At 36.6% G+C, this 27077-nt stretch overlaps 1 protein-coding gene across 1 annotated transcript; it reads right to left on the bottom strand.

Annotated features, from left to right (window-relative positions):
• Positions 1-4456: 4456 nt before the first annotated feature.
• LOC125847230 (uncharacterized) lies at positions 4457-21215 on the bottom strand. Its single transcript, XM_049526896.1, has 3 exons — positions 20728-21215; positions 20408-20679; positions 4457-4635 (listed from the first exon to the last, which is right to left on the bottom strand). Exons 1-3 carry the CDS (start codon positions 21213-21215, stop codon positions 4457-4459), a joined length of 939 nt encoding a protein of 312 aa, XP_049382853.1.
• Positions 21216-27077: the final 5862 nt, after the last annotated feature.

The following is a 27077-nucleotide window of genomic DNA, read 5'->3' as shown; positions in this document are numbered from 1 at the left end:
AGGTACTCTCGCTAGTAGACCTCTTCAGTAGGAGCATACGACACTCAGCTAGTTTTGGTGAGCTCCAGGTTGCTTCAGAGCTTTACTGAGCCCTTGGTAGACTCATTTTGGTATTGTATCGTAGCTAGGGGTAAGGCGGGGTCTGTCTCGACCTACTCTAAAGGTTTCTATCTTTTAGAGGCTTTGTAGACTTATGTATATGGTTCAGTTGCATCTTAACAAGTTGTGGCCTCAATGGCCAAGTCTTGTATATAAGTTTTGGAGTCTACTTATGTCGGTTCATATCGTTGTGTCCCTGGCGAACTTGTCACAAAACTTTCATAGTTACATGCATAGTAAGCACAGGTCACATGGGGTTCTCTCGGGCCTTTAGGGCATCAAGTGCCTGTCCATCTTAATGGGGTTTGAGGCGTGACAAAGTGGTAACAGAGCAGGTCATCCTAGGGAGTCTACAAAGCCGTGTCTATGTAGAGTCTTGCTTATGGATGTGTTGTGCACCACATTTATAAACAGGAGGCTACAAGACATGTAGGAGTTGTCTCTTTTCTTTCATTTCTTAGATCGTGCGATAGAACCAATGTTGTGGTGAATAGTACCTAACTTCTGAATTGTTTTATTATAGCGAAGATGCCAGCTACGAGAAGGAGTAAAAGTACAGGTAAGAGAGTGGATGTGGCTGCTCAAGAAGGGACCAGCCAACCACCACCTAGTCAAGCTGTTCAAGGTGAGGCTCAAGATGAGTCTCTATCACAGACTTCCCCGACCCCTCCATCGCCAGAAGAACTAAGGAGGGAAGCTGCACCTCAAGAACCCCCTATTAATGCTACTGAGCAAGATTTGAGGAATGCAGTCCAATTGTTGACTCGTATAGTTGCTGGCCACGGCCAAAGGCAAGAAGGTCCAATTGTGGGTATTAGTAGTGTAGATAGAGCGGCTGGCACGCGGATACGTGATTTCTTTAATTTGGACCCTCCATCATTCACCGGGAGAGATCCTAATGAAGATCCACAAGACTTTATAGATCAGATCCAACACACTTTCGATGTTATGCATGTAAGTGGATAGGAAGTATGAGCGTGAGAGAGTACAGTCTCAAATTTAATTCCTTGGCCAGGTATGCTCCTAATGTAGTTGCTACTATGGGGGATAGAGTTCATCGATATGTGGATAGATTAGATTCATATCTGGTTAGAGACTGTACCATTGCTTCATTGAATAAAGATATGGATATAGCAAGAATGCAAGCTTTTGCGCAAAAGTTAGAAGATCAAAGGCAAAGAAGAAGGACACAAGAGTCAGAAATAGGGCATTCTAAGAGGGCCAGATCTATGGGGCAGTTTACAGCATCCCAAGGTGAGTTTAGGCCTCGGTTCTTTAACAGACCGCCTAGGCCATCATCTTCCTATTCTACAGCTAGTACCCCACCTCAATTTCAAGGGTCTAGGGGCAATCAATTTGGGCAAAGAGGTGAAAGTCAAGGTTCACGAACAGCGGGATACCAAGAGCAGGGAGGTATGAGCCAATCAAGACCTCCTCGAGAGTTTTGTAAACAATGTGGAAGGAATCATTTAGGTGCATGTCGGTTTGGGACAAATGCTTGTTTTTGGTGTGGTACACCAGGTCATATGATGAGAAATTGCCCTCATAGAGGTGTGGGTGGTGTGGCACCACCTACTAAGTCAGTTCTTGCATCCTCGTCATCAGCACCTTCTTTAGGTAGAGGACAGATGCCTACTGGTCGTGGTAGAGGAGCTAGGGGAGCAGCTAGTTCTAGTGGAGTTCAGAATCGCACATATGCTCTCGGGGATCGACAAAATTTGGAAGCCTCGCCGGATGTGGTTACAGGTACATTGTCCATCTTTTCACATATTGTATATGTATTAATTGATCCGGGGTCTACACTATCATATGTTACTCCATTGATTGCTGAAAAGTTCAAAAGAACACCAGAATTATTAGTGAAGCCATTTGAGGTGTCTACACCGATTGGTGACTCTATTATAGCTAGAAGGGTTTATCGTAATTGCATTGTAACCGTTTGTGATCGTGATACGTTGGCTGACCTTGTTGAGCTAGAAATGGTGGATTTTGATGTTATAATGGGTATGGATTGGTTAGCTTCTTGTTATGCCACGGTAGATTGCCGAACGAAGACGCTGCATTTCCATTTTCCAAAAGAGGCCGTTCTTGAATGGAAAGGTAATATTGGGACATCAAGAGGTAAATTTATTTCCTATTTTAAGGCAAAGAAGATGATGTCCAAAGGATNATCTTAACAAGTTGTGGCCTCAATGGCCAAGTCTTGTATATAAGTTTTGGAGTCTACTTATATCGGTTCATATCGTTGTGTCCCTGGCGAACTTGTCACAAAACTTTCATAGTTACATGCATAGTAAGCACAGGTCACATGGGGTTCTCTCGGGCCTTTAGGGCATCGAGTGCCGGTCCGTCTTAATTGGGTTTGAGGCGTGACAGTTAGTGTTTGTAAATAGAGCTCAGTCTTGTTGTGATTCGAAAGAATGTTTTTAACATACATTTATGCTTGTGCATGAATTTGATTGATAAAAAAATGATGTATTTTGACTTAGGTGTGGAAGATGTTTAGCGGATTACTCCATTTCAAAGAAGAGGATTTGACAACAATCTTTGAAAGATATGGTCAAGATAATTGAAAAGAGAAATAGGTTGATTCAATGTGGTAATTGTACAAATGTTAGCTATGGAGGAAAAGAAAAAAAGACGGAACCTTCTAAAGGTAATTAGAGAAATGTGGAAAGTAATTGAAAACATGAACTTGTGAGTCCTTCCTGAATAAGATTTCCATCGACGAAGTATTTGATGATGATGATCCTTATGTTGTTATTACTATGACGGAGTTTGTTCCTATGTTGAATGCAACATATGAACCTCAAGAATGTGTTGGACAACGGACAAATCCATAGAGTTTATTGATACAACCTCATAGTCTGAGTTGAAATTTGAATCATCAATTGATGCTTTTCAAAAGAATCAGAGAAGTGTCTTGAAGAGTGTAAGTTTCAAAATTTGATAGTTGTTTCAATAAAAATATTGATGATTATGATAAACTCACTCCTACTGAAAAGAAGGAACATGTTTCTGTCAAACAAACACTTCCTTTAATATTCTAATTTGAAGAAGAGGAGCTTCTTCCCCCAGAGAAAGAAGAATGGGAAAAGGAAATAACAAAGTGACTGGGTCTCGTTTGTCCAGTTGGGTTATATGTCCCACTTGTCTTTTTAAATATTTTGTGAACTCTGTTCTCCCATATATTTCAAGTTCACTCTTATATTCTTTAACTTATGTGTCATCTACAAGATCAGATAACTTGAGGGAGGTACGGAAGAAGATATTTTGGAAACTCGCCATCACACTTGGATGTGGATGGCTTCAGAGTTTTTGATCCTTATGTAGCCCAGTATTCTCCTAGTAATGGAGAAGGAACCGTGTGGGATTTAGTTTCCAAAAGGGCCAAAGCAATAGTGTATCCTCATTATCGTGGGCGATTTGAGTGCTTGTGGAACAACATTATAGATATAACTCTTGAGAGGTTGAGAGAGCCCCTATCTAAGAGTAATGGAAGATGCATTATCTCACACCTAACTGGCACTGGAAAAATCCAAATCACCATATTGTGTCTTCGGTCATTTCTGAAGTTCTTCACACAATATCAACTTGTAACCATAGCTCCTTCCAATTTGCTTCTTAATTGGGAAGATGAGCTTAAGAATGGGAGGTGGACGTCATTCTACTATGTAGAAGGGAATGCCCACCTCCCTTTTCTGGAACTCGTCTTCAAAGTTAAGAAGAAAATTGGATGGAGAAATGATTACAGTCCAACAGTTTGAAAACATCTTAAGAAATGACTTAAGAAATACTATGGTGAGTTGGGTTTTGCTGGTGCCAGGTGGATGTGAGATTATGCATCCTCCACGTTGACGAATGCAAACTTTTTAGCAAATGCAAGCATTAGGTAATTTATACTTTATATCTAAATCATGTCCAGAAGCAAATTTAACTATATGAGTTGTTTTTTCAAAATATTTAGTAGGTACAAGATCATCTTGAATACAACTAACATCAGCTCCACTATCAATCATAGGAACATTAGCTATGGAAAAACTATTATCAATCAATATGGTGCATAACAATTTGCATCATTCCTCAAAACATGCCTTGTCCAAGATCAAGATTGAAAGGTTTTGCAAGAGTATTTTCTTCAGCAATGTTTTTTCCTTTGTTATTAACGGTTTCGATCTGAGTAAGACGACGATCACAAATCATTTGATTTTATTTAATAGATTTAATCTCATTTTTCAAAATTTTAATTTAATTTCTTAAATCATCAAAAGAAGAATTTCATGTAGAAATAGTTTGTTTATTAAGTCTATTATTAATTTCAAATAAAGAATAAGGAGAAGAATATTCATATTCAAAATCATTCTTCTGGATACACTGTCACTTTGACATTTGGGAAAACTAAATCCTTCACATTTCCTTCCGCATAAATAGGCGAATCTTGGTCTTCAAGAGAATCATAAGGAAGTCGTAAATATCCATGAGTAATGGCGACTCTGTAAGATATTTTCTTCCATGACTTCATCGAGGTTTGTTTGCCTGCAAATGAGACATAAATTCAAGATTTTATGAATGAACAAATATAAACTGGAGAGCATGTCTATTTAATTTTCATAGCAAAGCTATAGATAAAACTGCCATAAGTGTAGATTCAGTAGAACATGTGTGAGGCAGAAAAAAAAGTGCACTTGAGAGAAAAAAACTCGTATACTTATAAAATTAGCAAAAAAGCACTTGACCTCCAAAATCACAAGTGAACAAGTGGAACATATCAGTCCAATTTTTATAGTCAGTTTCATCGTTTAATAATTAATGTGTTATGTTAAACTTGTATTAGTACTTCAATATTTGATGATAATACATCTAGAAGTAGACCAAATATCATATTTCCTATTAAAAGGAACATTTTGATTGGTAGAAGATCAAATATAACAAGTCACATATCACAAGTACTAAAATTAAAATTTATCACCAAATCAAATAATAAACACACAATATTATCTTTGTAATTAAGTTTTGATTTATTACATTTTGGTTATAATAGAGTTTCACATTATTGGACACCCACCCCCACTGTTCTCTGGGAGCGAACTGCATAAAATCATATTTGTGGAATAACACACAAATCATATGGGAGATATAAATTGTATTTGGCAAATCCGATGTGACAAACTTGACTATGGAGATGTTATAGAGTAAAACCGATACATGTCCTACCACCTGCTATATTAATGCAATCACAATTGTAACGGGTCCTAAGAAAATTCAAACAGCCCTTGTCACTATACTGAGCAGGGCTTTTTTTTCCAAATAATTTCGTTGTTAATTTACTTTCTCTAGGTTGTAAACAAACCCGAAACAGTTCGGAGCAATGGTCTCTAATTATCTCTATTTTTTTGTTGAAAACCTAATGTAAGAGGCCCATTGGCATGTCCATAATTAAAGTATTTTTCTTCATTGACCGTCAATTTTTTTGCTCAATGTATTTATAAATTTACACAAAGAACACCGACATTCAAAGTAATAAAGCTATAACTAAAGTATATGAATTAAAACTAAAGGGCATAGCTAAAGTAGTTCCAGCATTTTTGGAAAATTTAAACACTAATTAAATTAAAGCAAAACAAAAAAAAAACATTTTTATTGCTTGTTTCAAAAATTCTTTTGCACATCAATTCTTATATAATAAGAGAATGTACACACAATATTATTTCCGATCTAATTTATATTACATTGAAATTTATAATTTTTGAGTGAATTTATGTGACAAAGTTGGATGAATAAATATTTATACTTTACATCATCCTAGTTAGTTGGAAAATTTTAATATGTCACAAAATGCACACTTAGTTTTAAAACAACTTTTGGGTTTTATTAAAATGAAAACCCAAAATACTTACAATACTTAGCTGGGCCTAATGTCTATATCAGTTAATGAAAAACCAAATAAAAGGGTAGCCCATCCGGATGGCCCGTGACAAAGTCCCAATAACATTTCCTTAACGCTAGGGTTTCCCATTTCCTAACTCGCCTCTCTCTTTCGGTAGAACTCCACCCAAAACGTGGAAAATGTTCCCACTTTGTATCAACAAGAAGTTCCACCTCCTCAGGATATGGATCATCGAAATTCAAGATCATTTGTTCGTGTCTTTCTTTCCTCAGCTAACAAGAGAAAGTGTAGTTCATCCTATATTCTTTATTATTTTGCTTTTCGTTTAAACTGGCTCTTTTCGTCTTGAAGCTGGGTTCTCTTTTATGGTGTGTTTTGCCTCTTGTGTGTTTCTTTTTATGATCTTGTCTTCTCAAAGTATACCTCATGTCTAGGTTCATGCTCACCTTGGTTCTCTTCCTCTTCCTTTTCTCCAATCTGATTCCACTGCTTTTATTTCTGCAGATTGTGTTTGATTGTAGTGCATGGGTAGCTCTAGTTCACCTCCTCAAACGTGTTGTAAAGGCTCCTTCCAGGTTTAAGCACTCCCATGTGACCTCAGATCCTCCCATTTTTCAAGTACCTTTCGTTCGCCTAAGTAGCCTAGGCTAGATAGTTTTTAACATTTTGTTAGCCTCATGATCTTTTGTAAATGATGTATATGTGAAACCTTGTATTGTGACCTTTCCATTCCCCTTATCTCTTAGACAATGATACTCTCAAATATGAGAAATTTAATTTATCACTATTTAGAATCCTTCTCTCTGTAGTATCCATGTTGTTGAAATCTGAAAATGGGTAGTTTCCTTTGTCAATATCCATGTTTTCTACGTAGTGTGCTAATTGGTACCCTTCACTCATTATATGCTGGATAATGTATTGTTTTTCTTGAACATTGTGTTTGATATCATCTAATATGTCTCTTATTGCACACACTTTACATAAGGTTTTTTCTTTCCCTCTCTTTTCATGTTTTTCTCTCATGCAAAAACGGTGTATCTAAATTCATGATTATTTTGTTTTGTTTCTCTATATTAATCTATATATAATTCTTTCTATGAATTAAATTGATTTTTCGACAGGAAAAAGTTTTGTTTATTCATGTTAGTATTTGTGAATAGAGTTCATTCTGGTTGTTATTGTGAAGAATGTCTTTAAGATATATATATATATATATATATATATATATATATGTGTGTGTGTGTGTGTGTGTGTGTGTGTGTGTGTGTGTGTGTGTGTGTGTGTGTGTGTGTGTGTGTGTGTGTGTTTATGCATTTTAGTTTGTAGTCTCTAGGCATATGCATTGCACGCGTGTCCCATTTATTTTTTTTAGATTAACTAGAATGATTAAAATTTTATGATAACATGCATGTAATGATTAATAAAAAAAACTAGACTTATACGATTAGGATTACATCATAGTAATAAATGATGATTTATACAATTACAAATAATCCAGAAATATTAAACAATTGTGAAAATCATATTCAAAATATGTAGTCTACCTTAGACTGTTATGCCAACATATTATTTTAATTAAGTTCAATCAAGATACAAAGAATAATTATCATAAGAACAAAATTCAAACAAAAATTAACAAGAAAAGAGGTAATAGCTAAACTATGACTCACTCTTTCATGTATCTATTGTACACCCAGCTACTGTCCAATAAAAGTTAGAAATGCTTTAGGATCTTTATGTGCCATCATACCGTTTAAAGCTAGTTTAAGAGGAGATCAAGAAAAGTTCCATTGCAAGAGAAAAGTTAGGACGAACTCCAAAATATTTGTACCCAATACACTCCAGGGGTTTGGAGATTATCTTTTTCACCGCAATAAAAAACATACAAAAATTATCATATCAAGGAATTATCATCAATATATTGTAACTAGTCCACACAACTGTAATATATTCAAAAAATTTAATACCATTTTGTCTTTATGATGACTTGAAATTATATGAGCAGATCCTTATTCATTATCAAATTAGTGAATGTCTAAATTCTTCTTCTTTTGAGTGCTCTTGATGTGTTTCGTTATTTCCTTTCTGTCTTAAATATCTAAGATTTAATAAATTTTGACGATGAAGCCGTTAAGGTTAAATGAAAAGGCTATAGCAACGGGTGAAAGGTCAAACAATGATCTTTTTATTTACTTTATTAATTGTAATTGAATGTAAGTTCAGTCTTTTAATCATTGGAATGTATGTTTTTTTCCTTATAAACATATTTATTGGAATAGTGTTGTAGTAAAGAATAAAATGGTCTTTCAAGGTTATTATTGTAATCCAACTTTATGTTTAGGATCTAAAATAATATAATATAATAATGAAACTTGTGTATTTTGACTCAATTGGGGAAGATGGATTCAGGGGATGACTCTATTTCAAAGAGGAGAACTAGAAAACAATCATTAAAATATATGGTAGAGATAATTCAAAAAACAAACAAGTTAAGTCAAAGTGCTAATTAAACAAAGAATAGTTATGGAAGGAAAAGAAAAAAGATAGAGCCTTTTGGACGTGATAAGAGCAATGTGGAAAACATTGGGAAGAGGAAGACCAATCTAGGAGATTGTGATTCCTTCATGAATTACCCTTTCATCGAGTAACCATCTGATGATTATGATATCATTGAGGAGGAGAGTGATCCTGATGTTGTTATCATTGCGGTGGAGGACCACGAAGAGGAGAGTGATCTTGATGTTGTTATAATTGTGTAGGTTGATCCTATGTTGGATGCAATTGATGAGGTTGTTTCTTCTACCTTAAGAATGTGTAGGAAAGAGTACACATCTAAAGGGCCTGTTGATACAACCTCGTATTATGAGTCGGAATTCAAATCATCAACTGATGCTTTTCAAAAGAATTGGAAGAAAATTCTTGAAGAGTCTGAGTTTTCGAAGTTTATTGTTGATAATAATAAACTCAATCCTTTTGAAGAGAATGGACATGTTTGTGTTAAAGAAAAACTTCCTTTAATAATTTGATTCGAAGAAGAGGAAACTATTCCCCCAAAGAAAGAAGAATCGGTAAAGGATATGGAAGAGTTTTTTTGTTGAAATGGATATGTTTTTCTCGAAATCACATATTGGCCTAAGAATTAATCAGATTTTCGATAAGGAGTGGACAATTAAGTGACTATCAAATGGGTAACCACCATCTTGTTCTAGATGAACAAATTGGACTCATTTGTTCAGTTTCTTCATATGCCCATTTGGAGAGAATGTATATCTTCCCTCCTTTTGTAAGCATTTGATTTTTGTCCTATGAAGCACTAACATAACAGATGTGTCCAAAATCGTATACTTACAAAATTAGGGAAGATCTACTTGACCTCCAAAATCACATGTGGCCTCCACCCTCCTTGTTTTTCTTCCACTCTTAACATCTTCCCCAAATGTACATTCGTAGGATAATTAAAATTTTCAAGAAAATTCTTCCCATAAACTTCACAGTCCTCTAAGACTCATCGTCATCACTTAGATGAATTGGGCTTTTGTTGTGGTTTTCACCGTCAACAACAAGTAGAGGACTCCCCAATTGGATATCCACAAAGGTAGGTCATTTTGTGTGAGTCCCATTGTCCACCCTAGTTACACACCCAACTTCACAAGTTGTAAATTCCCCTTTGCTAGACTCAGGAAGGTTACAACATGGACAAAAGCTTCTTGAAATAGATGCATCCCCTTAATACATAAATATGTACCTGAGTCAAATTACACAACCATTAGAACAATAAAAAAATTAGAAAATAAATTAGTTTGTTTTACAGGACAAATATTTTTAGTAAGGGCGACAAGTATTTTCAGAAACAATAAGTAGTACCAAAGAAATATTGTGAAACACTACTGTGATCAAAATGTCATAATTCAAAACTTAATTATAAAAGATAATAGCACGTATGGTGTTGAATATAGTACTTGTGAACTATGTAACTAAGACAAATAAATTGAAACAATAATATAGTTTTAGTGATTTAAATACACATTAAAGTTTAATCAAGTAGTTAATTTATTTTTAAAAAATTAAGTTTTTTAAAATATAAAATATCTGATTGTGTCATTACATTGGTAAAACCAACACTGACACATAAATTTCAACGTAGGGTGTGTTTCGAAAAAAGGAAAACGTGTGGCATGAAAAATAATTTCTAGAAAAATAAATGAGTTTCTTGTTTATTTTCTTATGTATAGAAAACAATATATGTGAGTTATTTTTCATTTGGGTTAGGTCTAGAGGGGGTAAAAAATGCATGAGGTAATTTATTAAAGTAACGTAACATTTTTGGAATTTTAAAAAATAATTTTAGGATCTTTCTTTTAATTTGGTAAAATAGATTTGGTAACATACATGGTAAGTAAAAATCATTAGTTAGATGATAGGGTATATATTCACCATTTGTTTTTAGTAAGGGGTATATCCTCTCTACATCACTAGTTTAGGGTTAAGACTAGAATAAATGAGTTATAAATACTTAGTTATCATAAATAACATACCTCAAGTAGTAGGGCTGATTATTACCTTCTTGATCCAAATCTCTTTAAAAGTTGAATATCTAATGGGCCAATTTCAAATCTTCCTATCCCTAATACATCGATAGAAGAATATAGTGGGGGGATTTATTTTCTATTGTTGTTTTCTATGGTAGATTAGTTGGGGGACATGAGAGGCGATGGTTTATTCTATAGAAGATGTAAGCAATTCACGTAGGATCTATCCCATTTTTAGTTAGGAAACCCTTATGATTGTCTCTTGTCACGACCCCAAATTTGGGTCTGACAAGTTGGTTTTCTTCATGTGAACTTCTCATTGCGATGTCCATTGACCTGCCTAGGTATGTTTCTCACGATATTTTTATGATTGGTCAATGGGCTTCACAATGAGAAGTGCCCAACAAGAAAACCAATTTGTCAGACTAAATTTGGGTTCGTGTCATGAGGAAATCACAAGGGTTTCCTAAATATAAGTAATAGAGATCCTATGTGAATGGCTTACATCTTCCGTCGCATAAACCACCGTCTCTCAGGTCCCCTCGCTAATCTACTGAGAGAATAACAATAGAAAATAAATTTTCCACCAGATTCTTCTGTCGATGTAATAAAGATAGGAATATTTGGTGTTAACACATTAGATTTTCAACTTTAAAAAAGATTTGGATTAAGAAGGTAATAATCAGCCCTATTGATTGAGGTATGTTATTTATGATAAATGAAGTATTTACAATTTATTTATACTAGTCTTAACCCTAGATTTTCCCCTAAACTTTTGATGTAGAGCAAATATACCCCTTACTAAAAACAAATGGTGCATATATACCCCATCGTCTAACTAATGATTTTTATTATATCATGTACGTTACCGAATATATTTTACTAAATTAAAAGAAAGATTTAATTTATTTTTGATATTCCATAAATGTTATGTGACTTTAATCAATTACCAACCCATTTTTTTACCCCCTCCCCCCCGGGACCTAACCCAAATAAAAACTAACAAAATAACGTATTTTTCTAGAAATTATTGTTCATGCAACACGTTTTCCTTCCTTAGAAACACACCTTACTGTGTAATTCATGTGTCACTTTTGGTTTTACTAATGTAATTCATGTGTAATTCATGGTCAGTAGGGCCAAGCCCCTAGGAATTCGGTTCAGGGTACTAGGGGTGGTCCACAGAGTACTAGAGGTGGTCCTCAGGCAGAGAGATTAGGTGGTGGAGGTGGACGTTGTCATATATATGTATGCTTTTATGGGGAGGCCAGAGGCGGAGACATCAAATGTTGTTATCACAAGTACGATCTTCATCTCCCATCAACCGGCCTATGCTTTATTTCATTCGGTGTTTACCTTTTGGTATTTGTCTTCTTATTATGCCATGTGATTGAATTTGGCTTGTGACCCTATGTTTGTGTCTATGTGTGTAGCTACCCCCGGAGGTGATTCTTTGGTAGTGGATCGGGTTTATAGAGCTTGTGTGTTGACAATTTTGAGGTATGATCTTTGGTGGACCTTATTATGTTAGAAATTGTAGACTTCAATGTGATTCTAGGCATGGATTGATTAGCTCCTTATCATGCGATCTTGGATTGCTTCTCTAAGATTGTTACTTTGTGCATACCTTGTATTTCTCCTCTTGTATAGACTGGTTCTGATAGTTATATACTAAGGGGTGTGATTACTTTTCTGACGCGGAAGGGGTTGGTAGAGAAGGGGTGATTATCTTATGTCATGCCCCCAGACTATACCCTAGAATGCGATCTGCACTCGAGAACCATTGTTGGCCCCAATCAAACCCTTGGTCTGGCTCAACTCTCAGCGGAAGACTTACTTAACAATAAGAAATCTCAAAACAATCTCAACTCAAAAGATATCATAAATAAAATAGTTTACTCAGTACACTCAAATTAACATAATTGTTAAACTCACATTCTTTAAAACATCAACAAGGTAAATGAGGAAAAGACTCCTCAACTACTACTGCCTATCTGTGAAACCTCTAATAATTATGATGGAAGTCGAGACAATACCCACGACATCCTAATACGATTGAAAGTAAATGTGAGAATCCTCTAGAAGCAATGAGGGTCACAAAAACAACTCTAGAACTGCAAGTGGTATTAATGCAACGCATGCTGATGACCCTGGTTACCTTTTTCTGCATCATTAAAGATGTTGGCCAAATGGCGTCAGCACATGGAATGTACGATAACTAAAGGGGAACTCAAAAGCATAGAAATAAGCTTGAATTGATAAAAATGAAGAAACATACTAACCTCATCTATACTCAACTCAACTCAAGGATCCTCAAAGATACTCAAACTCAGATACAATCAATTCACTTCAATATAAAACCAACGATAAAGATGCATTATAAAGAAATCTTTTAAAATAGTAGATAATAACTCAATGTATTTAAAAATAAAATAATAACTCTTTTACTCTTATTTGGGAGATTCTCTAACCGAAAACCATCACTATGAGTTATGTGATGATACAATTTTCCCGCCCTCGCTTCAAGAACTGTCCTATACTCAAGTCGTTATGTGATGAACTCAATTCTCCTCATCCTAATATTCAAGTACTCAAGTCGTTAAACAAGTTTGAAAGATTGCAAAAGATTTCCCAAAATAATTCTATCTTGAATTTTGAATTATGAATTATTAATTCAAGAGTTATGACTTGGATATGCATGATCTCTCAAGGATTAAAGAAGATTTTAAGTGTGCATATCAAGTAGAGAAAATATGTACTATTCTAGAGAACACACGTGCAAAAAAAGATGTAAGGGAAGAGGACCTGGCGCCCTGAGTGGCATGGGGCACCAACCCCTAAACTACTGAGCAATGTTTGGGGTGGACTGAGTGGCGCACTACACCAAGTCCAAAACTACTCGGCCATAGTTCAGGTGCTATGGTGGCGTGCCTCCCCAAGCCCCTGCCCAGAATTTTAATGAATTTTCCTTCTCAATCTCATGCTCTAACTCATCTAAAATAGAATGAATTCCTTCAAACTCCTTTGGAAATAGAAACCCAACACAATCATAACAAAATACACTCAAAATTACTCAAAAATAATACTCAAACACAATATCCTCATCTCAAGAACTCAACGACACCTCATATTAAAAAATGACGCAAAAATTTCAACAAAATCATCAAGAAACCCAATATAATAAACCATATGGATGAAATTCGTAAAAGAAACTCATGATTGGTGTGTGGGTGAACAAACCCAACACTAAATGGAAACTCACATACCTCGCTAGAATCAAATCATGTGAAAACCCTCAAAGATCCGAAGAAAATCTTGAACGCTTGAAGCTTTTCTCCATTTTCTCCTCTTTAATATTTTCCCTAACCTTCCAAACATTTTAGACTTTAGTGTAAACTGATTTAATCAACTTTGACTGCTAATTTGGGTGGAAAAATGTGTGCACTAAGTGGGGGTAAGGAATAGACCAAAATACCCCTCCATAATTAAGATAAATTTCCTTAACTAGATAGGTTGAGATCAGACGGGCATATCACTCTCATCTGAACTCAAAATTTAGCAAACTCGGTGGCATTGGAAAGAAGACGCAAATATTTTTCATTTGATATCTCATGGACCACCTAACTGATCCTATACTGAAAGTTATGGTCATTTGAAGTTCACCTAGAACTCACAATTTAAATCTAACTTGCACAAATCTCAATTTGGGTATTTCTTATTTAATTCTTTCTAAAAGTAGCCCTATCTAAGACGGAGGTGTTACATCTTACATTTCCTATGTCTGTGATACTAGTGCCAACACTCCTCCTCTTTAGTTAGTTCCTGTGGTTAAAGTGATTATTGATATGTTCAAACTGATCTACCATGTCTTCCTCCTAACTATGATATTAATTTAGGGATTGAAGTGGAAATTGTCTACACAAGCAATTTCTATTATGCCTTACCAGATGGTTCTAGCAGAGTTGATGGAGCTTCAAAAGACACTCCATGACCTCTTGGGAAAGGGGTTGATCAGACATAGTGTATCTCCTTTAGGCTCTCCTGTCCTATTCGTAAAGAAAAAGGATGGCACATTGCGAATGTGCATTAACTAAATGCAGCTAAATAAGGTGACCATCAAGAACAAGTATCTTATGCCACAAATTGATGATTTATTCGACCATCTTCACAGTGCAAGAATGTTCTCTAAGATTCACTTAAGGTCAAGCGACTACCATTTAGGGATTAAGGTGGCAGACATCCCTAAGACTGCATTTATGACTCAATATGGCCATTACGAGTTCTTAATCATATCCTTTGGGTTGACTTATGCCTAACAATATTTATGGAGTGGATGAACAATGAGTTCAAGCCTTATTTCGACTCTTTATTTATAGTGTTGTCGATGACATCTTGGTCTAATCTGGGAGTAGGGAGCAAGGAGAGCAATACTTGGGGATTATACTTCAGACCTTGCGAGTGCACCGTTTGTATGCTAAATTCACTAAATGTGAGTGTAGTCTTGAGTCTATAGCATTCTTGGGGCACGTAGTATCCAAGAATGGTACTATGGTGGATCTGGCAAAGAATGAGGTAATTCGTGGTTGGGTCTGGCCTACTTCGCCTATTGAGGTTTGTAGATTTCTTGGGTTAGCAGGCATTACATACACTTTGTTTAGGAGATTTCTTCTACTGCAACGCCCTTGACAAGATTAACTCAGAAGGATGTTCCCTTCCACTGGCCAGATGAGTGTGAGGCGATCTTTCTTAAGCTCAAGGACTTGTTGAATTCAGCGTTGATTCTTACTTTTCTTGTTGAGGACTAGAGGCTTACGTTCTACTATGATACTTATTTTGTGGGCCTAGGCTGTGTCTTGATGTAGAAGGGTAACGCTATTGCTTATACTTCCAAGTAGTTGAATCTTCGTGAGGGGAACTATCCTACTCGTCAGTTTGAGTTTGCACCAATAGTCTTTACGCTGAAGATTTGGTGGTACTATTTGTATAGGGTTCATTGTGAGGTATTCATGGATCATGTTAGTCTTCAGTACATTTTGAGCCAGAGGGACCTTAGTTTGAGGCAACGTAGGTAATTGGAGTTGCTGAAGAAATATGACATCTCCATCTTTTATCATCTAGCCAAGGCTAATGTTGTATTAGATACCTTAAGCTGGAAGGCAGTGAGTATGGGGAGTTTGGATTTCTTAGCCTTGGAGGAGCGACCTATGGCTTTGGACATGCAATCCTTAGCCAATAAGATGGTTAGACTTTATATTTCTAAGTAGGCTAGAGTATTTGCTTGTGTAGAGGCTAGATCTTCCTTGCTAGAGCAGATTCGAGCACATCAGTTTAATGATCTGCAATTGAGGGTGATTCGAGACAAGGTTCTTAGCTGTGAGGCTAGAAAGGCAATAGATCTAGAGGGCATCTTGAGGATTGAGGGCCGTATTTTTGTTCCTAGAGTTGATGAGTTAGTTGGGTTGATTCTATAGAAGTTTCTTTTTTCTAGGTATTCTATACATCCTAGTGCTACGAAGATGTATTGTGATCTAATGCGGCATTACTAGTGGCCAATGGTAAGTTCATACACGACTACTAAACGAAATCACATTTTAATAACAAATAAACCATCAACAAGCAAGACCAAACAGATAATTTCGCCCATATTCACAAAATCACACCCCAAGAATTGGAGTTTTAGCTAGACATGTAAAAGAGATAAAAATTGTAACGACCCGAGAGCACCCCCTAGCCGTTACATGCGTATTCGACCTCTCGGAGGTTTTACACAAGCATTAACATTCATTCATCGCATAGATCATAAAAATCACTAAGAATTTAAAACTTTTATTCAATAAAACCATAAGACTTAATGAGTCATCAACATTTGAAAACATCAATACGGAAGCGAAACTACTAAGTCTCTTTAGCCAATCTTAGACAAGAACTTAAAATGTACTAAGGGACACAACCCTTTACAAATGAAATGAAACTTACGTGTCTATTATAACGACTAAGAAACTTCTAAACATAGTCCTCGAATCTTGAGGACATACCAAAGACTTGGAAGAGTGAAGCAATCCAAGCAACTCCAAAGCACAATCTTCTCCTAGTTACCACAACCTACACTTGTAGTAAAATAGAAGAAAGGGGATAGTACAACACACGTACTAAGTATGGGAATATGCAAAACATGCTAAAGAGGACATTTGTTTGGAAGTTATGCTTTCATGCCATTTTGATAAAAATCATGAACATCAACATAATGGGCACCTAACAAGTCACAACCAACAATACAAAGTCATATGCTTCACAATACATTATAAACAAACATAACCCATTTACCTTTATCTTCTTGCCTTGGACCTCCACCTTAAGTAACCCTTAAGCAATACCTTTGTGCAATGTATGGGCAACATCCCATACCATCACCCACACTAAGGCACCACCTTAAGGTCAGACAAAGTGCACTTACCATGCGTACCTCAACCTTCACCAATTTGATAAAAATAAGCCATATAAGCATATAAGTCAACAAGTCACTTCACATAAGACATATAAGCATATAAGCCAACAAGTCAATTCATAAAACTAGAAGACCCATCAAATGTCATCCCAACACTCACCTAATTAAGGCATGGTGAGGCAGCCCATACTACCTCTCCATACCACACCCTAGTGATCCTTAAGGCTACACAAGACACGCTTCATTCACATCTCAACGTAAATCATTGATTAAACTTAATGCATTTAGATAACTTCATTCACTAATGACATAAGATCATCACATACATTCCATTCATCATAAGCACTTACATTCAATTCATTATGACTCACTTTCACATTAGCATGCTCAAAGACCAACATTTTCCTTAATTAGCCCAAAGAGACTCATTCATTCATTATCATTACCAAGACATGCCAAGATCTCACCGAAATATCCACTTGTGCAATGTCTAGATGATGTCCCATTCCACCACCTAGCCTAAGTAGTACATCCTGAAGAGACCCTAGTTCATTCATTCATGTGGGGGAAGAGCCTTAACCGACATAGACCATGGAGCTTGACATGGAATCCCGATAGTAATCCTAACCGGATGAGGGATCCCTACTTGCATAAGGTAGGGTCATTCTTTTAGCCTTTATGTGGTAGAGACCACTAGCTAGTCCTATGTGGGCACATAGTTAAGGGATAAAAGGATTGCTTCTAAGTACTCTTACCCCAACTTGGGGTAAACCCGTCTAAGATTATCATCAAACAACAACGAAAATTGACTTACCTTCGTTTGTTCCCTTATCCTTGTTAGCTTGAAGCATATAGAAATGACTCCTCGTAGGAGCNCATCTCAACTAACGAAGAAGTATCCACCTTTCTTCATATCCTCTCAGTGATAGACATTACTCCCCCACGGAATATGGACATTCATTTCATCCATTCCTTTAGGGATAAAGATTTCTACTAAGTACTCTCATCTCAACTCACGATGGAGTACCCATCCTAGCCCAACATTCATTCATTTAGGGATAAGGATTACTACTAAGTACTCTCATCTCAACTCACGAAGGAGTACTCATCCTAACCCACTTCCATTCATTAAGGAAGCTCATGGATTCAAATATGAGAAAACCTTTCATCTAGGAACCCCATTCATTTAAAGAAGTACTTTATGAGACTATCCTTACAAGAGACGCAACTTTCATTCATTGGCATTAACTCCCATTCTTTTCATTCATTCTCACATTCTTTCATTCATTCTACACTGGGTGTGAGAGTAGGTATACAAAGTCTATCCTACCCTCACCTTCATTATAAGTCATTCAAGAAGACAACAACCAAGCACAACACATAAAGTCTCTACACAAGGTCACCTTTAATTCTCCTACACCATACACAAATTCACATCATATCACATTACCTTCACATAATTACCATTACTCAAAACAACAATTGTACAACTTTGCCTACAAGCCCATGATCACAACATGCATATAAAGTAAATACCTCCCCACTTTCAAAGGGATCAAACCTCACAATTCTAACATCTACAACATATATAAATATATATATAAAATACTAGAATCAATACTCTATTCACAACTTCATCATCATCATAAACCTTAGCTCACAATTTCCCATTCAAGGCCAACATCCAATATAACATAATTGACAATCAATTCCACATAATTCAATATAATACATTACATAAATCAATAGCCCATAACAATCTACAAATTAATATCACACTATTAGCTCATAATCAATTGATCCACTTTAGACCCAAAAATTTGAATTTCAAGATATGCAAGGGTTCATGGAGTTTTTTTTTATCTTAAAACCACCAATATTAGCATAAATCATCATTTGAAATACTTTCATGCAAGAATCCAAGCTTAGAATTGAAATTGGTGTTTTTAGTGTTTTTGAAAAACATTGAAATCACTTTGATTTGGCTCTTTGATTGAAAGGAGAATCAAAGATAAAATCCCCATACCTTTGTGATTAATTTCCTTAGGAATTTGAAGGAGAAATCAGTAGGAACCCATCCCCTAGCTTGAAGATTCATCAATGTCTTCCATGGAGTTCTAGTTAGAATTTATTTGAGAGGGAGGGTTCAATTTGGATAATGAGGTTTAATTCTAGGTTTTGGGGTTTTAAACAACTTAAAATACCCTAAAATAGGTAGAATAACCGTTTATAATAATTCCCAAAAGTACCCAAACCACCCTCACTTAGTTGGACCTTTTAAACAAGTCAAACTTGAGTTTTATTTTCGTAGATTTCATCGGGAAACAAGTGTGCGACGCGGGGGTGTTCCCACAAGTTTCTGGAAATTAAATTTCGAGACAGTAGAGTCCACATAGCGGACCAAAAAATTGGCCTATGGTGGAGCTAGTCTGCGATGCGGACATGCTCCCACCATGAGCATTTTCAAGGGTTGGGGTCCTCCTCGGGAACTCTTAGGGTGGTCCCGGGGAGTCGTACCTGGACGTTTTGACCCTAAAAGTATTTATTAAGACACTAGGGTCACCTCCACTGATTTTAGACTTCATACGACACATAAAAACATGCAAGACACACTAGAACACACTAGCATGCAAACCACTAGTTTTCGAACGTCTCTTTGACGTTTGACTTCAAACTCTACTAAACTGACCTATAAACTCATTTTCAAACATTTCTACAAGTTTATCAACTACTAACACACATGTGAAGCTCTAATTATCCTATTTCATTTTGAGGGGTGTTACAATATCCCCCACCTACATTCGTGCTCGAATGACACTTAAAACACTTCCGAGGACTCAATGACCCAACTAGCAGCTCACAACAAGCATGTAATAACATTACTACAGCACACATCAAGCAAGAAACATCAACTCCACATAAAAAGTATTACGACAAGACTTTCATGCAATTCAAGGTAGTAGGAATAACATCTACCACTCAATAGGCACAAAACTTTACCATTTCTCATTTCTTTGGAGGAACTTCTTCTCCATAGAATATCATGGTCATTACAACATTTATAGGCTCGCCATACAATTTATCTCAAAAGCATAATCATTCAACATTAAGATCACATCAAGGCATGCTCAACTAGGCATCTCATGGAGCAATTTAAACAATTCTTCATAAATGCATATAAATCATGAGGGACAAAATCAAGAAAACTCATTTATTTATTTAAACAAGAATTCAACTAAAATATTCACATCATAAGGAGAATATGGAAACTCAATTCACATAACACTCCAACATGCAACATGCTACTAAGAACTCTTTGTTTCAAGCTTGAATTAGAATAGAAGGAAAAGATAAGTATATCAACAACCTTACTATTCAACTCATCATCCCCAACTTGGGGTAAACCCGTCTAAGATTATCATCAAATAACAACGAAAATTGACTTACCTTCGTTTGTTCCCTTATCCTTGTTAGCTTGAAGCATATAGAAATGATTCCTCGTAGGAGCATTTGGATCTGGGCCATCATGAGAAACTTGATTGGTCTCTTTCCCTTTTGCCTTAAGTGTAGGGCAATCTCTTATCTTATGACCCTTACTCCAACATCCAAAGCATCCATCCTTACCGGCAAGACACTTCCCCAAATGTTGCTTTCCACAAGTAGCACACCTAGGCCTCTCAAATGTAAAACCACCTCCATTCCCTCTTTGAGGTTTACGGCTAGACACAAAGCCAAGTATCACATTAAGCATCCTACATCATGCATACATTCTCTTAGACCTAGATTGGTTTTGTTCATCCGGCCTAGACCTCTTCATATCTCTAATCTTCCTCCTAAGCTTTGTCTCCTCAAGTTGTTGAGCATAAACCAAAAGCCTAGAGATATCCATATCATGATGAAGCATGGTCGTACGACACTCTTCTTCAACCAAACCGAAAACCTCCATCACAAACTTAATCATTCTAGCCCTAGAGTTTTCTACCAAGGTAGGAGCATACTTATAGAGTTGGGTAAACTTGAGAGAGTATTCCTTCACACTCATATTCCCTTGACGTAGGTTCGAGAATTCAACCAACTTTTGCTCCCTCAACTCTAAGGGGAAAAACCTATCAAGCAAGGCCGTCTTAAACACTCCCCAATCTATTGGGTCAGCCCCTATGGGTCTCTCATCCCTCCATTGCTCAAACCACACTTGAGCTACATCCTTGAGTTTGTAGGAAGCCAACTCCGCCTTCTCCCTAGGAGACACTCCCATTGCATCCACAATCATAAACACCTCATCTATAAAGTTTCTGGGTCCTCATCTACCTTATAACCCAAGAAGGTAGGATGATTCATCCTTGTGAAATCCCTTAACCTTGAGGCGACGGTACTCTCAATAGCATTCACCCTAGGCCTCACATCTCTATTTGCTTGAGTAGTCATGGCACGGGCCAGGGAGAGAAAAGCCTCTCTAATCTCCCCATTAGTCATATCAGGGGGAACCACCAAAACCACATTTTCTTGCCCACCTAAGGAAGCTTGGTCACCTTGCATTCCTTGGGGAGGAACTCCCCTATTATCTATCTCATCTTCCGGTCTCCTCCGGTTAGCCTTCATATTCATATCCTATAAACACAAGAGATGGATTAGGAAAAGGACACTTATAGACAAAACTCTAAGGCACGACATCAAGGATAATGAAAGAAAGTGAAACTTCTATCGTCCTATAGCCTCTCGCTCATAGGTGTGTCGCGACTCACAACAACGAACAAGACTCTACTAGACGTGGCTTTCGAGACTTTGAACCTAAAAGTAATCTTTAAAACCTTATGCTCTGATACAAAGTTTGTAACGACCAGAGAGCACCCCCTAGCCATTACATGCGTATTCGACCTCTCAGAGGTTTTATACAAGCCTTATCATTCATTCATCGCTTAGATCATACAAATCAATAAGAATTTAAAACTTTTATTCAATAAACCTTTTTAGCATGTTTTGCATATCCCCATACTTAGTACGTGTGCTGTACTAACCCCTTTCTTCTATTTTTCTACAAGTGTAGGTTGTGGTAACTAGGAGGAGATTGTGCTTTAGAGTTGCTTGGATTGATTCACTCTTCCAAGTCTTTGGTATGTCCTCAAAATTCGAGGACTATGTATAGAAGTTATGCTTTCATGCCATTTTGATAAAATCTCATGAACATCAACATAATGGGCAACTTAAAAGTCACAACCAACAATACAAAGTCATATGCTTCACAATACATCATAAACAAACATAACCCATATACAAAACCTTCTTGCCTTGGACCTTCACCTTAAGTAACCCTTAAGCAATACCTTTGTGCAATGTATGGGCAACGTCCCATACCATCACCCACACTAAGGCACCACCTTAAGGTCACATAAAGTGCACTTACCATGCGTACCTCAACCTTCACCAATTAATCACATAAGACATATAAGCACATAAGCAAACAAGTCACTTAATAAAACTAGAACACCCATCAAATGTCATCCCAAAACTCACCTAAGTAAGACATGGTGAGGCAGCCTATACTACCTCTCCTTACCACACCCAAGTGATCCTTAAGGCTACACAAGACAAGCTCCATTAAATTCAATTCATCATAAGCACTTACATTCAATTCATTATAACTCACTTTCACATTAGCATGCTCAAAGACCAACACTTTCATTAATTAGCTCAAAGACACTCATTCATTCATTATTATTACTAAGACACACCAAGATCTCACCTAAATTTCTACTTGTGCAATGTCTAGATGATGTCCCATTCGACTACCTATCCTAAGTAGTGCATCCTTAAGAGACCCTAGTTCATTCATTCATTAATGTGGGGGAACAGCCTTAACCGACATAGACCATGGAGCTGTACATGGAATGCCAGTAGTAACCCTTACGGAATGAGGGATCCCTACTTGCCTAAGGTAGGGTCATTCTTTTAGCCTTTACGTGGTAGAGACCACTAGCTAGTCCTATGTGGGCACATAGTAAAGGGATAGAAGGATTGCATCTAAGTACTGTCATCTCAACTCACGAAGGAGCACCTATCTTAAGGGTTGCTACTAAATACTCACATCTCAACAAACGAAGGAGTATCCAACTATCTTCATATCCTCTCAGTGCTAGACATTACTCCCCCACGGAATTTGGACATTCATTTCATTCATTCCTTTAGGGATAAAGATTGCTACTAAGTACTCTCATCTCAACTCACGAAGGAGTACTCATCCTAGCCCAACATTCATTCATTTAGGGATAAGGATTACTACTAAGTACTCTCATCTCAACTCACGAAGGAGTACTCATCCTAACCCACATTAATTCATTAAAGAAGCTCTTGGATTCAAAACTGAGAAAACCTTTCATCTATGAACCCCATTCATTTAAAGGAGTATTTTATGAGACTATCCTTACAATAGACCCAACTTTCATTCATTGGCATTAATTCCCATTCTTTTCATTCATTCACACATTCTTTCATTCATTCTGCACTGGGTGTGAAAGTAGGTAAAATAGTCTATCCTGCCCTCACTTTCATTATAAGTCATTCAAGAAGACAACAACCAAGCATAACACATAAAGTCTCTACACAAGGTCACCTTTCATGCTCCTACACCATACACAAATTCACATCATATCACATTACCTTCACATAATCAACATTACTCAAAACAATAATCGTCCAACTTTGCCTACAAGGCCATGATCACAACATGCTTATAAAGTAAACACCTCCCCACTTTCAAAGGGATCAAACCTCACAATTTTAACATCTATATATATATATATATATATATAATACTAGAATCAATAATCTATTCACACCTTCATCATCATCATAAACCTTAGCTCACAATTTCCCATTCAAGGCCAACATCCAATATAACACAATTGACCATCAATTCCTCATAATCATTTTAGAACAATACATAAATCAATAGCCCATAACAATCTACACATTAATATCACATTATTAGGTCATAATCAATAGACCCACTTTAAACCCAAAAAATTGGATTTTAAGATATGCAAGGGTTCATGGAGTTTTTTTTTTTAAAACCACAAATATTAACATAAATCATCATTTGAAATACTTTCATGCAAGAACCCAAGCTTAGAATTGAAATTGGGATTTTTAGTATTTTTGGAAAACATTGAAATCACTTTGATTTGGCTTTTTGATTAAAAGGAGAATGAAAGATAAAATTCCCATACCTTTGTGATTAATTTCCTTAGGAATTTAAAGGAGAAATCAGTAGGAACCCACCCCCTAGCTTGAAGCTTCATCAATGTCTTCCATGGAGTTCTAGAGAGAGAATTTATTTGAGAGGGAAGGTTCAATTTGGATAATAAGGTCTAATTCTAGGTTTTGGGGTTTTAACCAAATTAAAATACCCTAAAATAGGCAGAATTGCCGTTTATAATAATTCCCCAAAGCACCCAAACCAGCCCTCACTTAGTTGGACCTTTTAAACAAGTCAAACTTGAGTTTTATTTTTGCAGATTTCGTCGGGAAACAAGTCCGCGAAGTGGGGGTGTTCCCACAAGTTTCTAGAAATTAAATTTTCAGACAGTAGAGTCCGCGATGTGGACCAAAAATTTGGCCTATGGTGGAGTTAGTCCCCAATGCGGACATGCTCCCTCCATGAGCATTTTCAAGTTGCCTTGGCAGCTTATTTGGCCAAGGGTTGGGGTCCTCCTCGGGAACCCTTAGGGTGGTCCCGGGGAATCGTACCCAAAATTTTTTACCCTAAAAGTATTTATTAAGATACTAGGGTCACCTCCACTGATTTTAGACTTCATACGACACATAAAAACATGCAAGACACACTAGAACACACTAGCATGCAAACAATTAGTTTTCGAATGTCTCTTTGACGTTTGACTTCTAACTCAACTAAACTGACCTATAAACTCAGTTTCAAACATTTATACAAGTTTATCAACTACTAACACACATGTGAAGCTCTAATTATACTATTTCATTTTGAGGGGTGTTACAAAAATTTATACCAATATCAGTTTCCATATACTGGGTATGAAGAATTAAATCTTAAAAGATGTCAAGACTGAAGAATCTTCGAGAACCACATCCAATTTCTTGAAGTTGAAACCCTTTGAATATTCAAGGTCTTAGAATAAAGTCTCCGAAACCCTCAAAAACATAAACACTCTCAAAAACTGTAAAAAGTTTGAATAATAGAAGTGATACTAAGCTAGAAATTTAAAACAAGTATTTATAGTGTTTGAAAATTTTTGCTGCGGAGGACCATTCGATGCAGTTAGTCGGGAATGCCTATACACTCGGCGATCTGCTTTTGGTCGATTTCATCGCCTTCTTGCTTAATCCATCAGCCTCTTCACGTTTTGGATAGCTGGGCGATATGGTACTGCTTCGTGGGACTGCTCGGTGACACGTCGACTGCTCCATTTCACCGTCAACTTGATCTTTCCCGCAGGGCTCAACACATTGGAACAAAAGGCGATCTCCAGGCCTTCATTTCTTCGTTCTTTTTGTCCGCCTTGTTCCTTCTTGCCAAGTAGTGTCCATGCGTTGCCTCAAACTACAAATACCTAAAACTTAAGGATTTACATCAGATATTGAGACAAAATATGCATTTGAGGACACTAATTCTATCAAAATATAGCTTTAAATAAGTCCAATTTGTGGACTCATCAAAACCCCTAACTTAAAATTTTGCTTGTCCTCAGTAAAAAAACTCAAGTTCAGCAGTTCAAAAAGGATGTCTCAAATAGTGCTACACAACACTCAATCATTAATGTACACAACAAGACTCAACTTACTCATGCAAGGATCAATTGTATACTCAAAGACTCATGTTGTGACACACCATTATTAAAGATTCTCAAGCTCACTATACTTGGTTCAAATGAAAGTACGTTCACAACAAAGGTATTTTAATGCCCTCACACAAAGATTGATTCCACATTCACACTCAATGGTTTAATCAGTTAAAGTTTTGGAATAAAATGCAACTCTCACTCTCACAAAGAAGAACACAATGCATGATTTCACCCATAGGTTTACCCGTATTTTCCCATCAACAATTGTTCCATCTCACACAAGATCAAAAAGGTCTTTTCATGGCTTGTAATGGGGCTAAGTGCAAATGTATGGTCATTTAGGCTAAGTGACTTTCATCCTCGTGAAGTGTGGTGCTTTCAACACTCCCTTTCCTCGTCTTTCATCATTTTCTTTAGTGCTCAAAGTCATCCCATTATTCACTTCATGGATTGTTCAGAACCCCCATTCCTTTTGTATTTTATTCCACAACTTTTTCATTGTTCTTCTTTTTCTTTCTTTTTTTTTTGTATGGAGGGGTTCCATTTTTTTGAACACCATGGGTTAAAGGGGACTTTTCTTGCACTTCTTGACTTTCCTTCTCTTTTCACCACACCCCCAACTTAGTCTTTTGGCCTAAGTTGGCTATTTGATCAACCACAAATCAAGAGGATTATAGGTAGCGGATTAAGAAATGTCATTTTTTTATCATGTTTTTTCCAAAGAAAGGTAAGGCTCAAGGGGTGTTCAAAAGAGGTTCGCACACTCACAAGGTAGGCTACAAAAGAGGTATATGTCAAATTGTGTCACACTCTTCGAAGTTTCCTAAGATCATATCTAGAGATAGACTTACTTAGTTGACCAGACCAACGGGGAAAATTCTAGGTGTTATCATGCATGGATCACCGTAAGCTCATTACACAAGGAATCGAAACTAAAGTCAAACAAGACTCAACACTTTCGCTAGTGTGCAACATTCATCACAGGAGAATCAATTCGATAATTGGATAGTCACAACGAGATGCAAAGACTTCACATATTGACAATGTAACTTCACTTGGTCTCATCGTAGTCGCACTTTCATGTTCATTCGATTATGACCACTATTTGAGTCTTCAATATTGATCAAAACCGAGACTCAAATTTACTAATGAATAGCCACATTCCTCATGTACAAGAGGTGGCAAAAATTTAAAATTTTTTGGAAGGGTCAAAATCATTTACAGTTTAAAAAAAAAAGAGGCCAAAAGCTCAAACATCTACAAGAAGCAGTGTAAAACACAACATTATGACGCACAACCCAATA

The sequence above is a fragment of the Solanum stenotomum genome, chromosome 12 (assembly GCF_019186545.1).
Source record: "Solanum stenotomum isolate F172 chromosome 12, ASM1918654v1, whole genome shotgun sequence".
Classification (NCBI taxonomy): Eukaryota; Viridiplantae; Streptophyta; class Magnoliopsida; order Solanales; family Solanaceae; genus Solanum; species Solanum stenotomum.
This window is presented reverse-complemented; position numbering and strand designations above follow the sequence as displayed.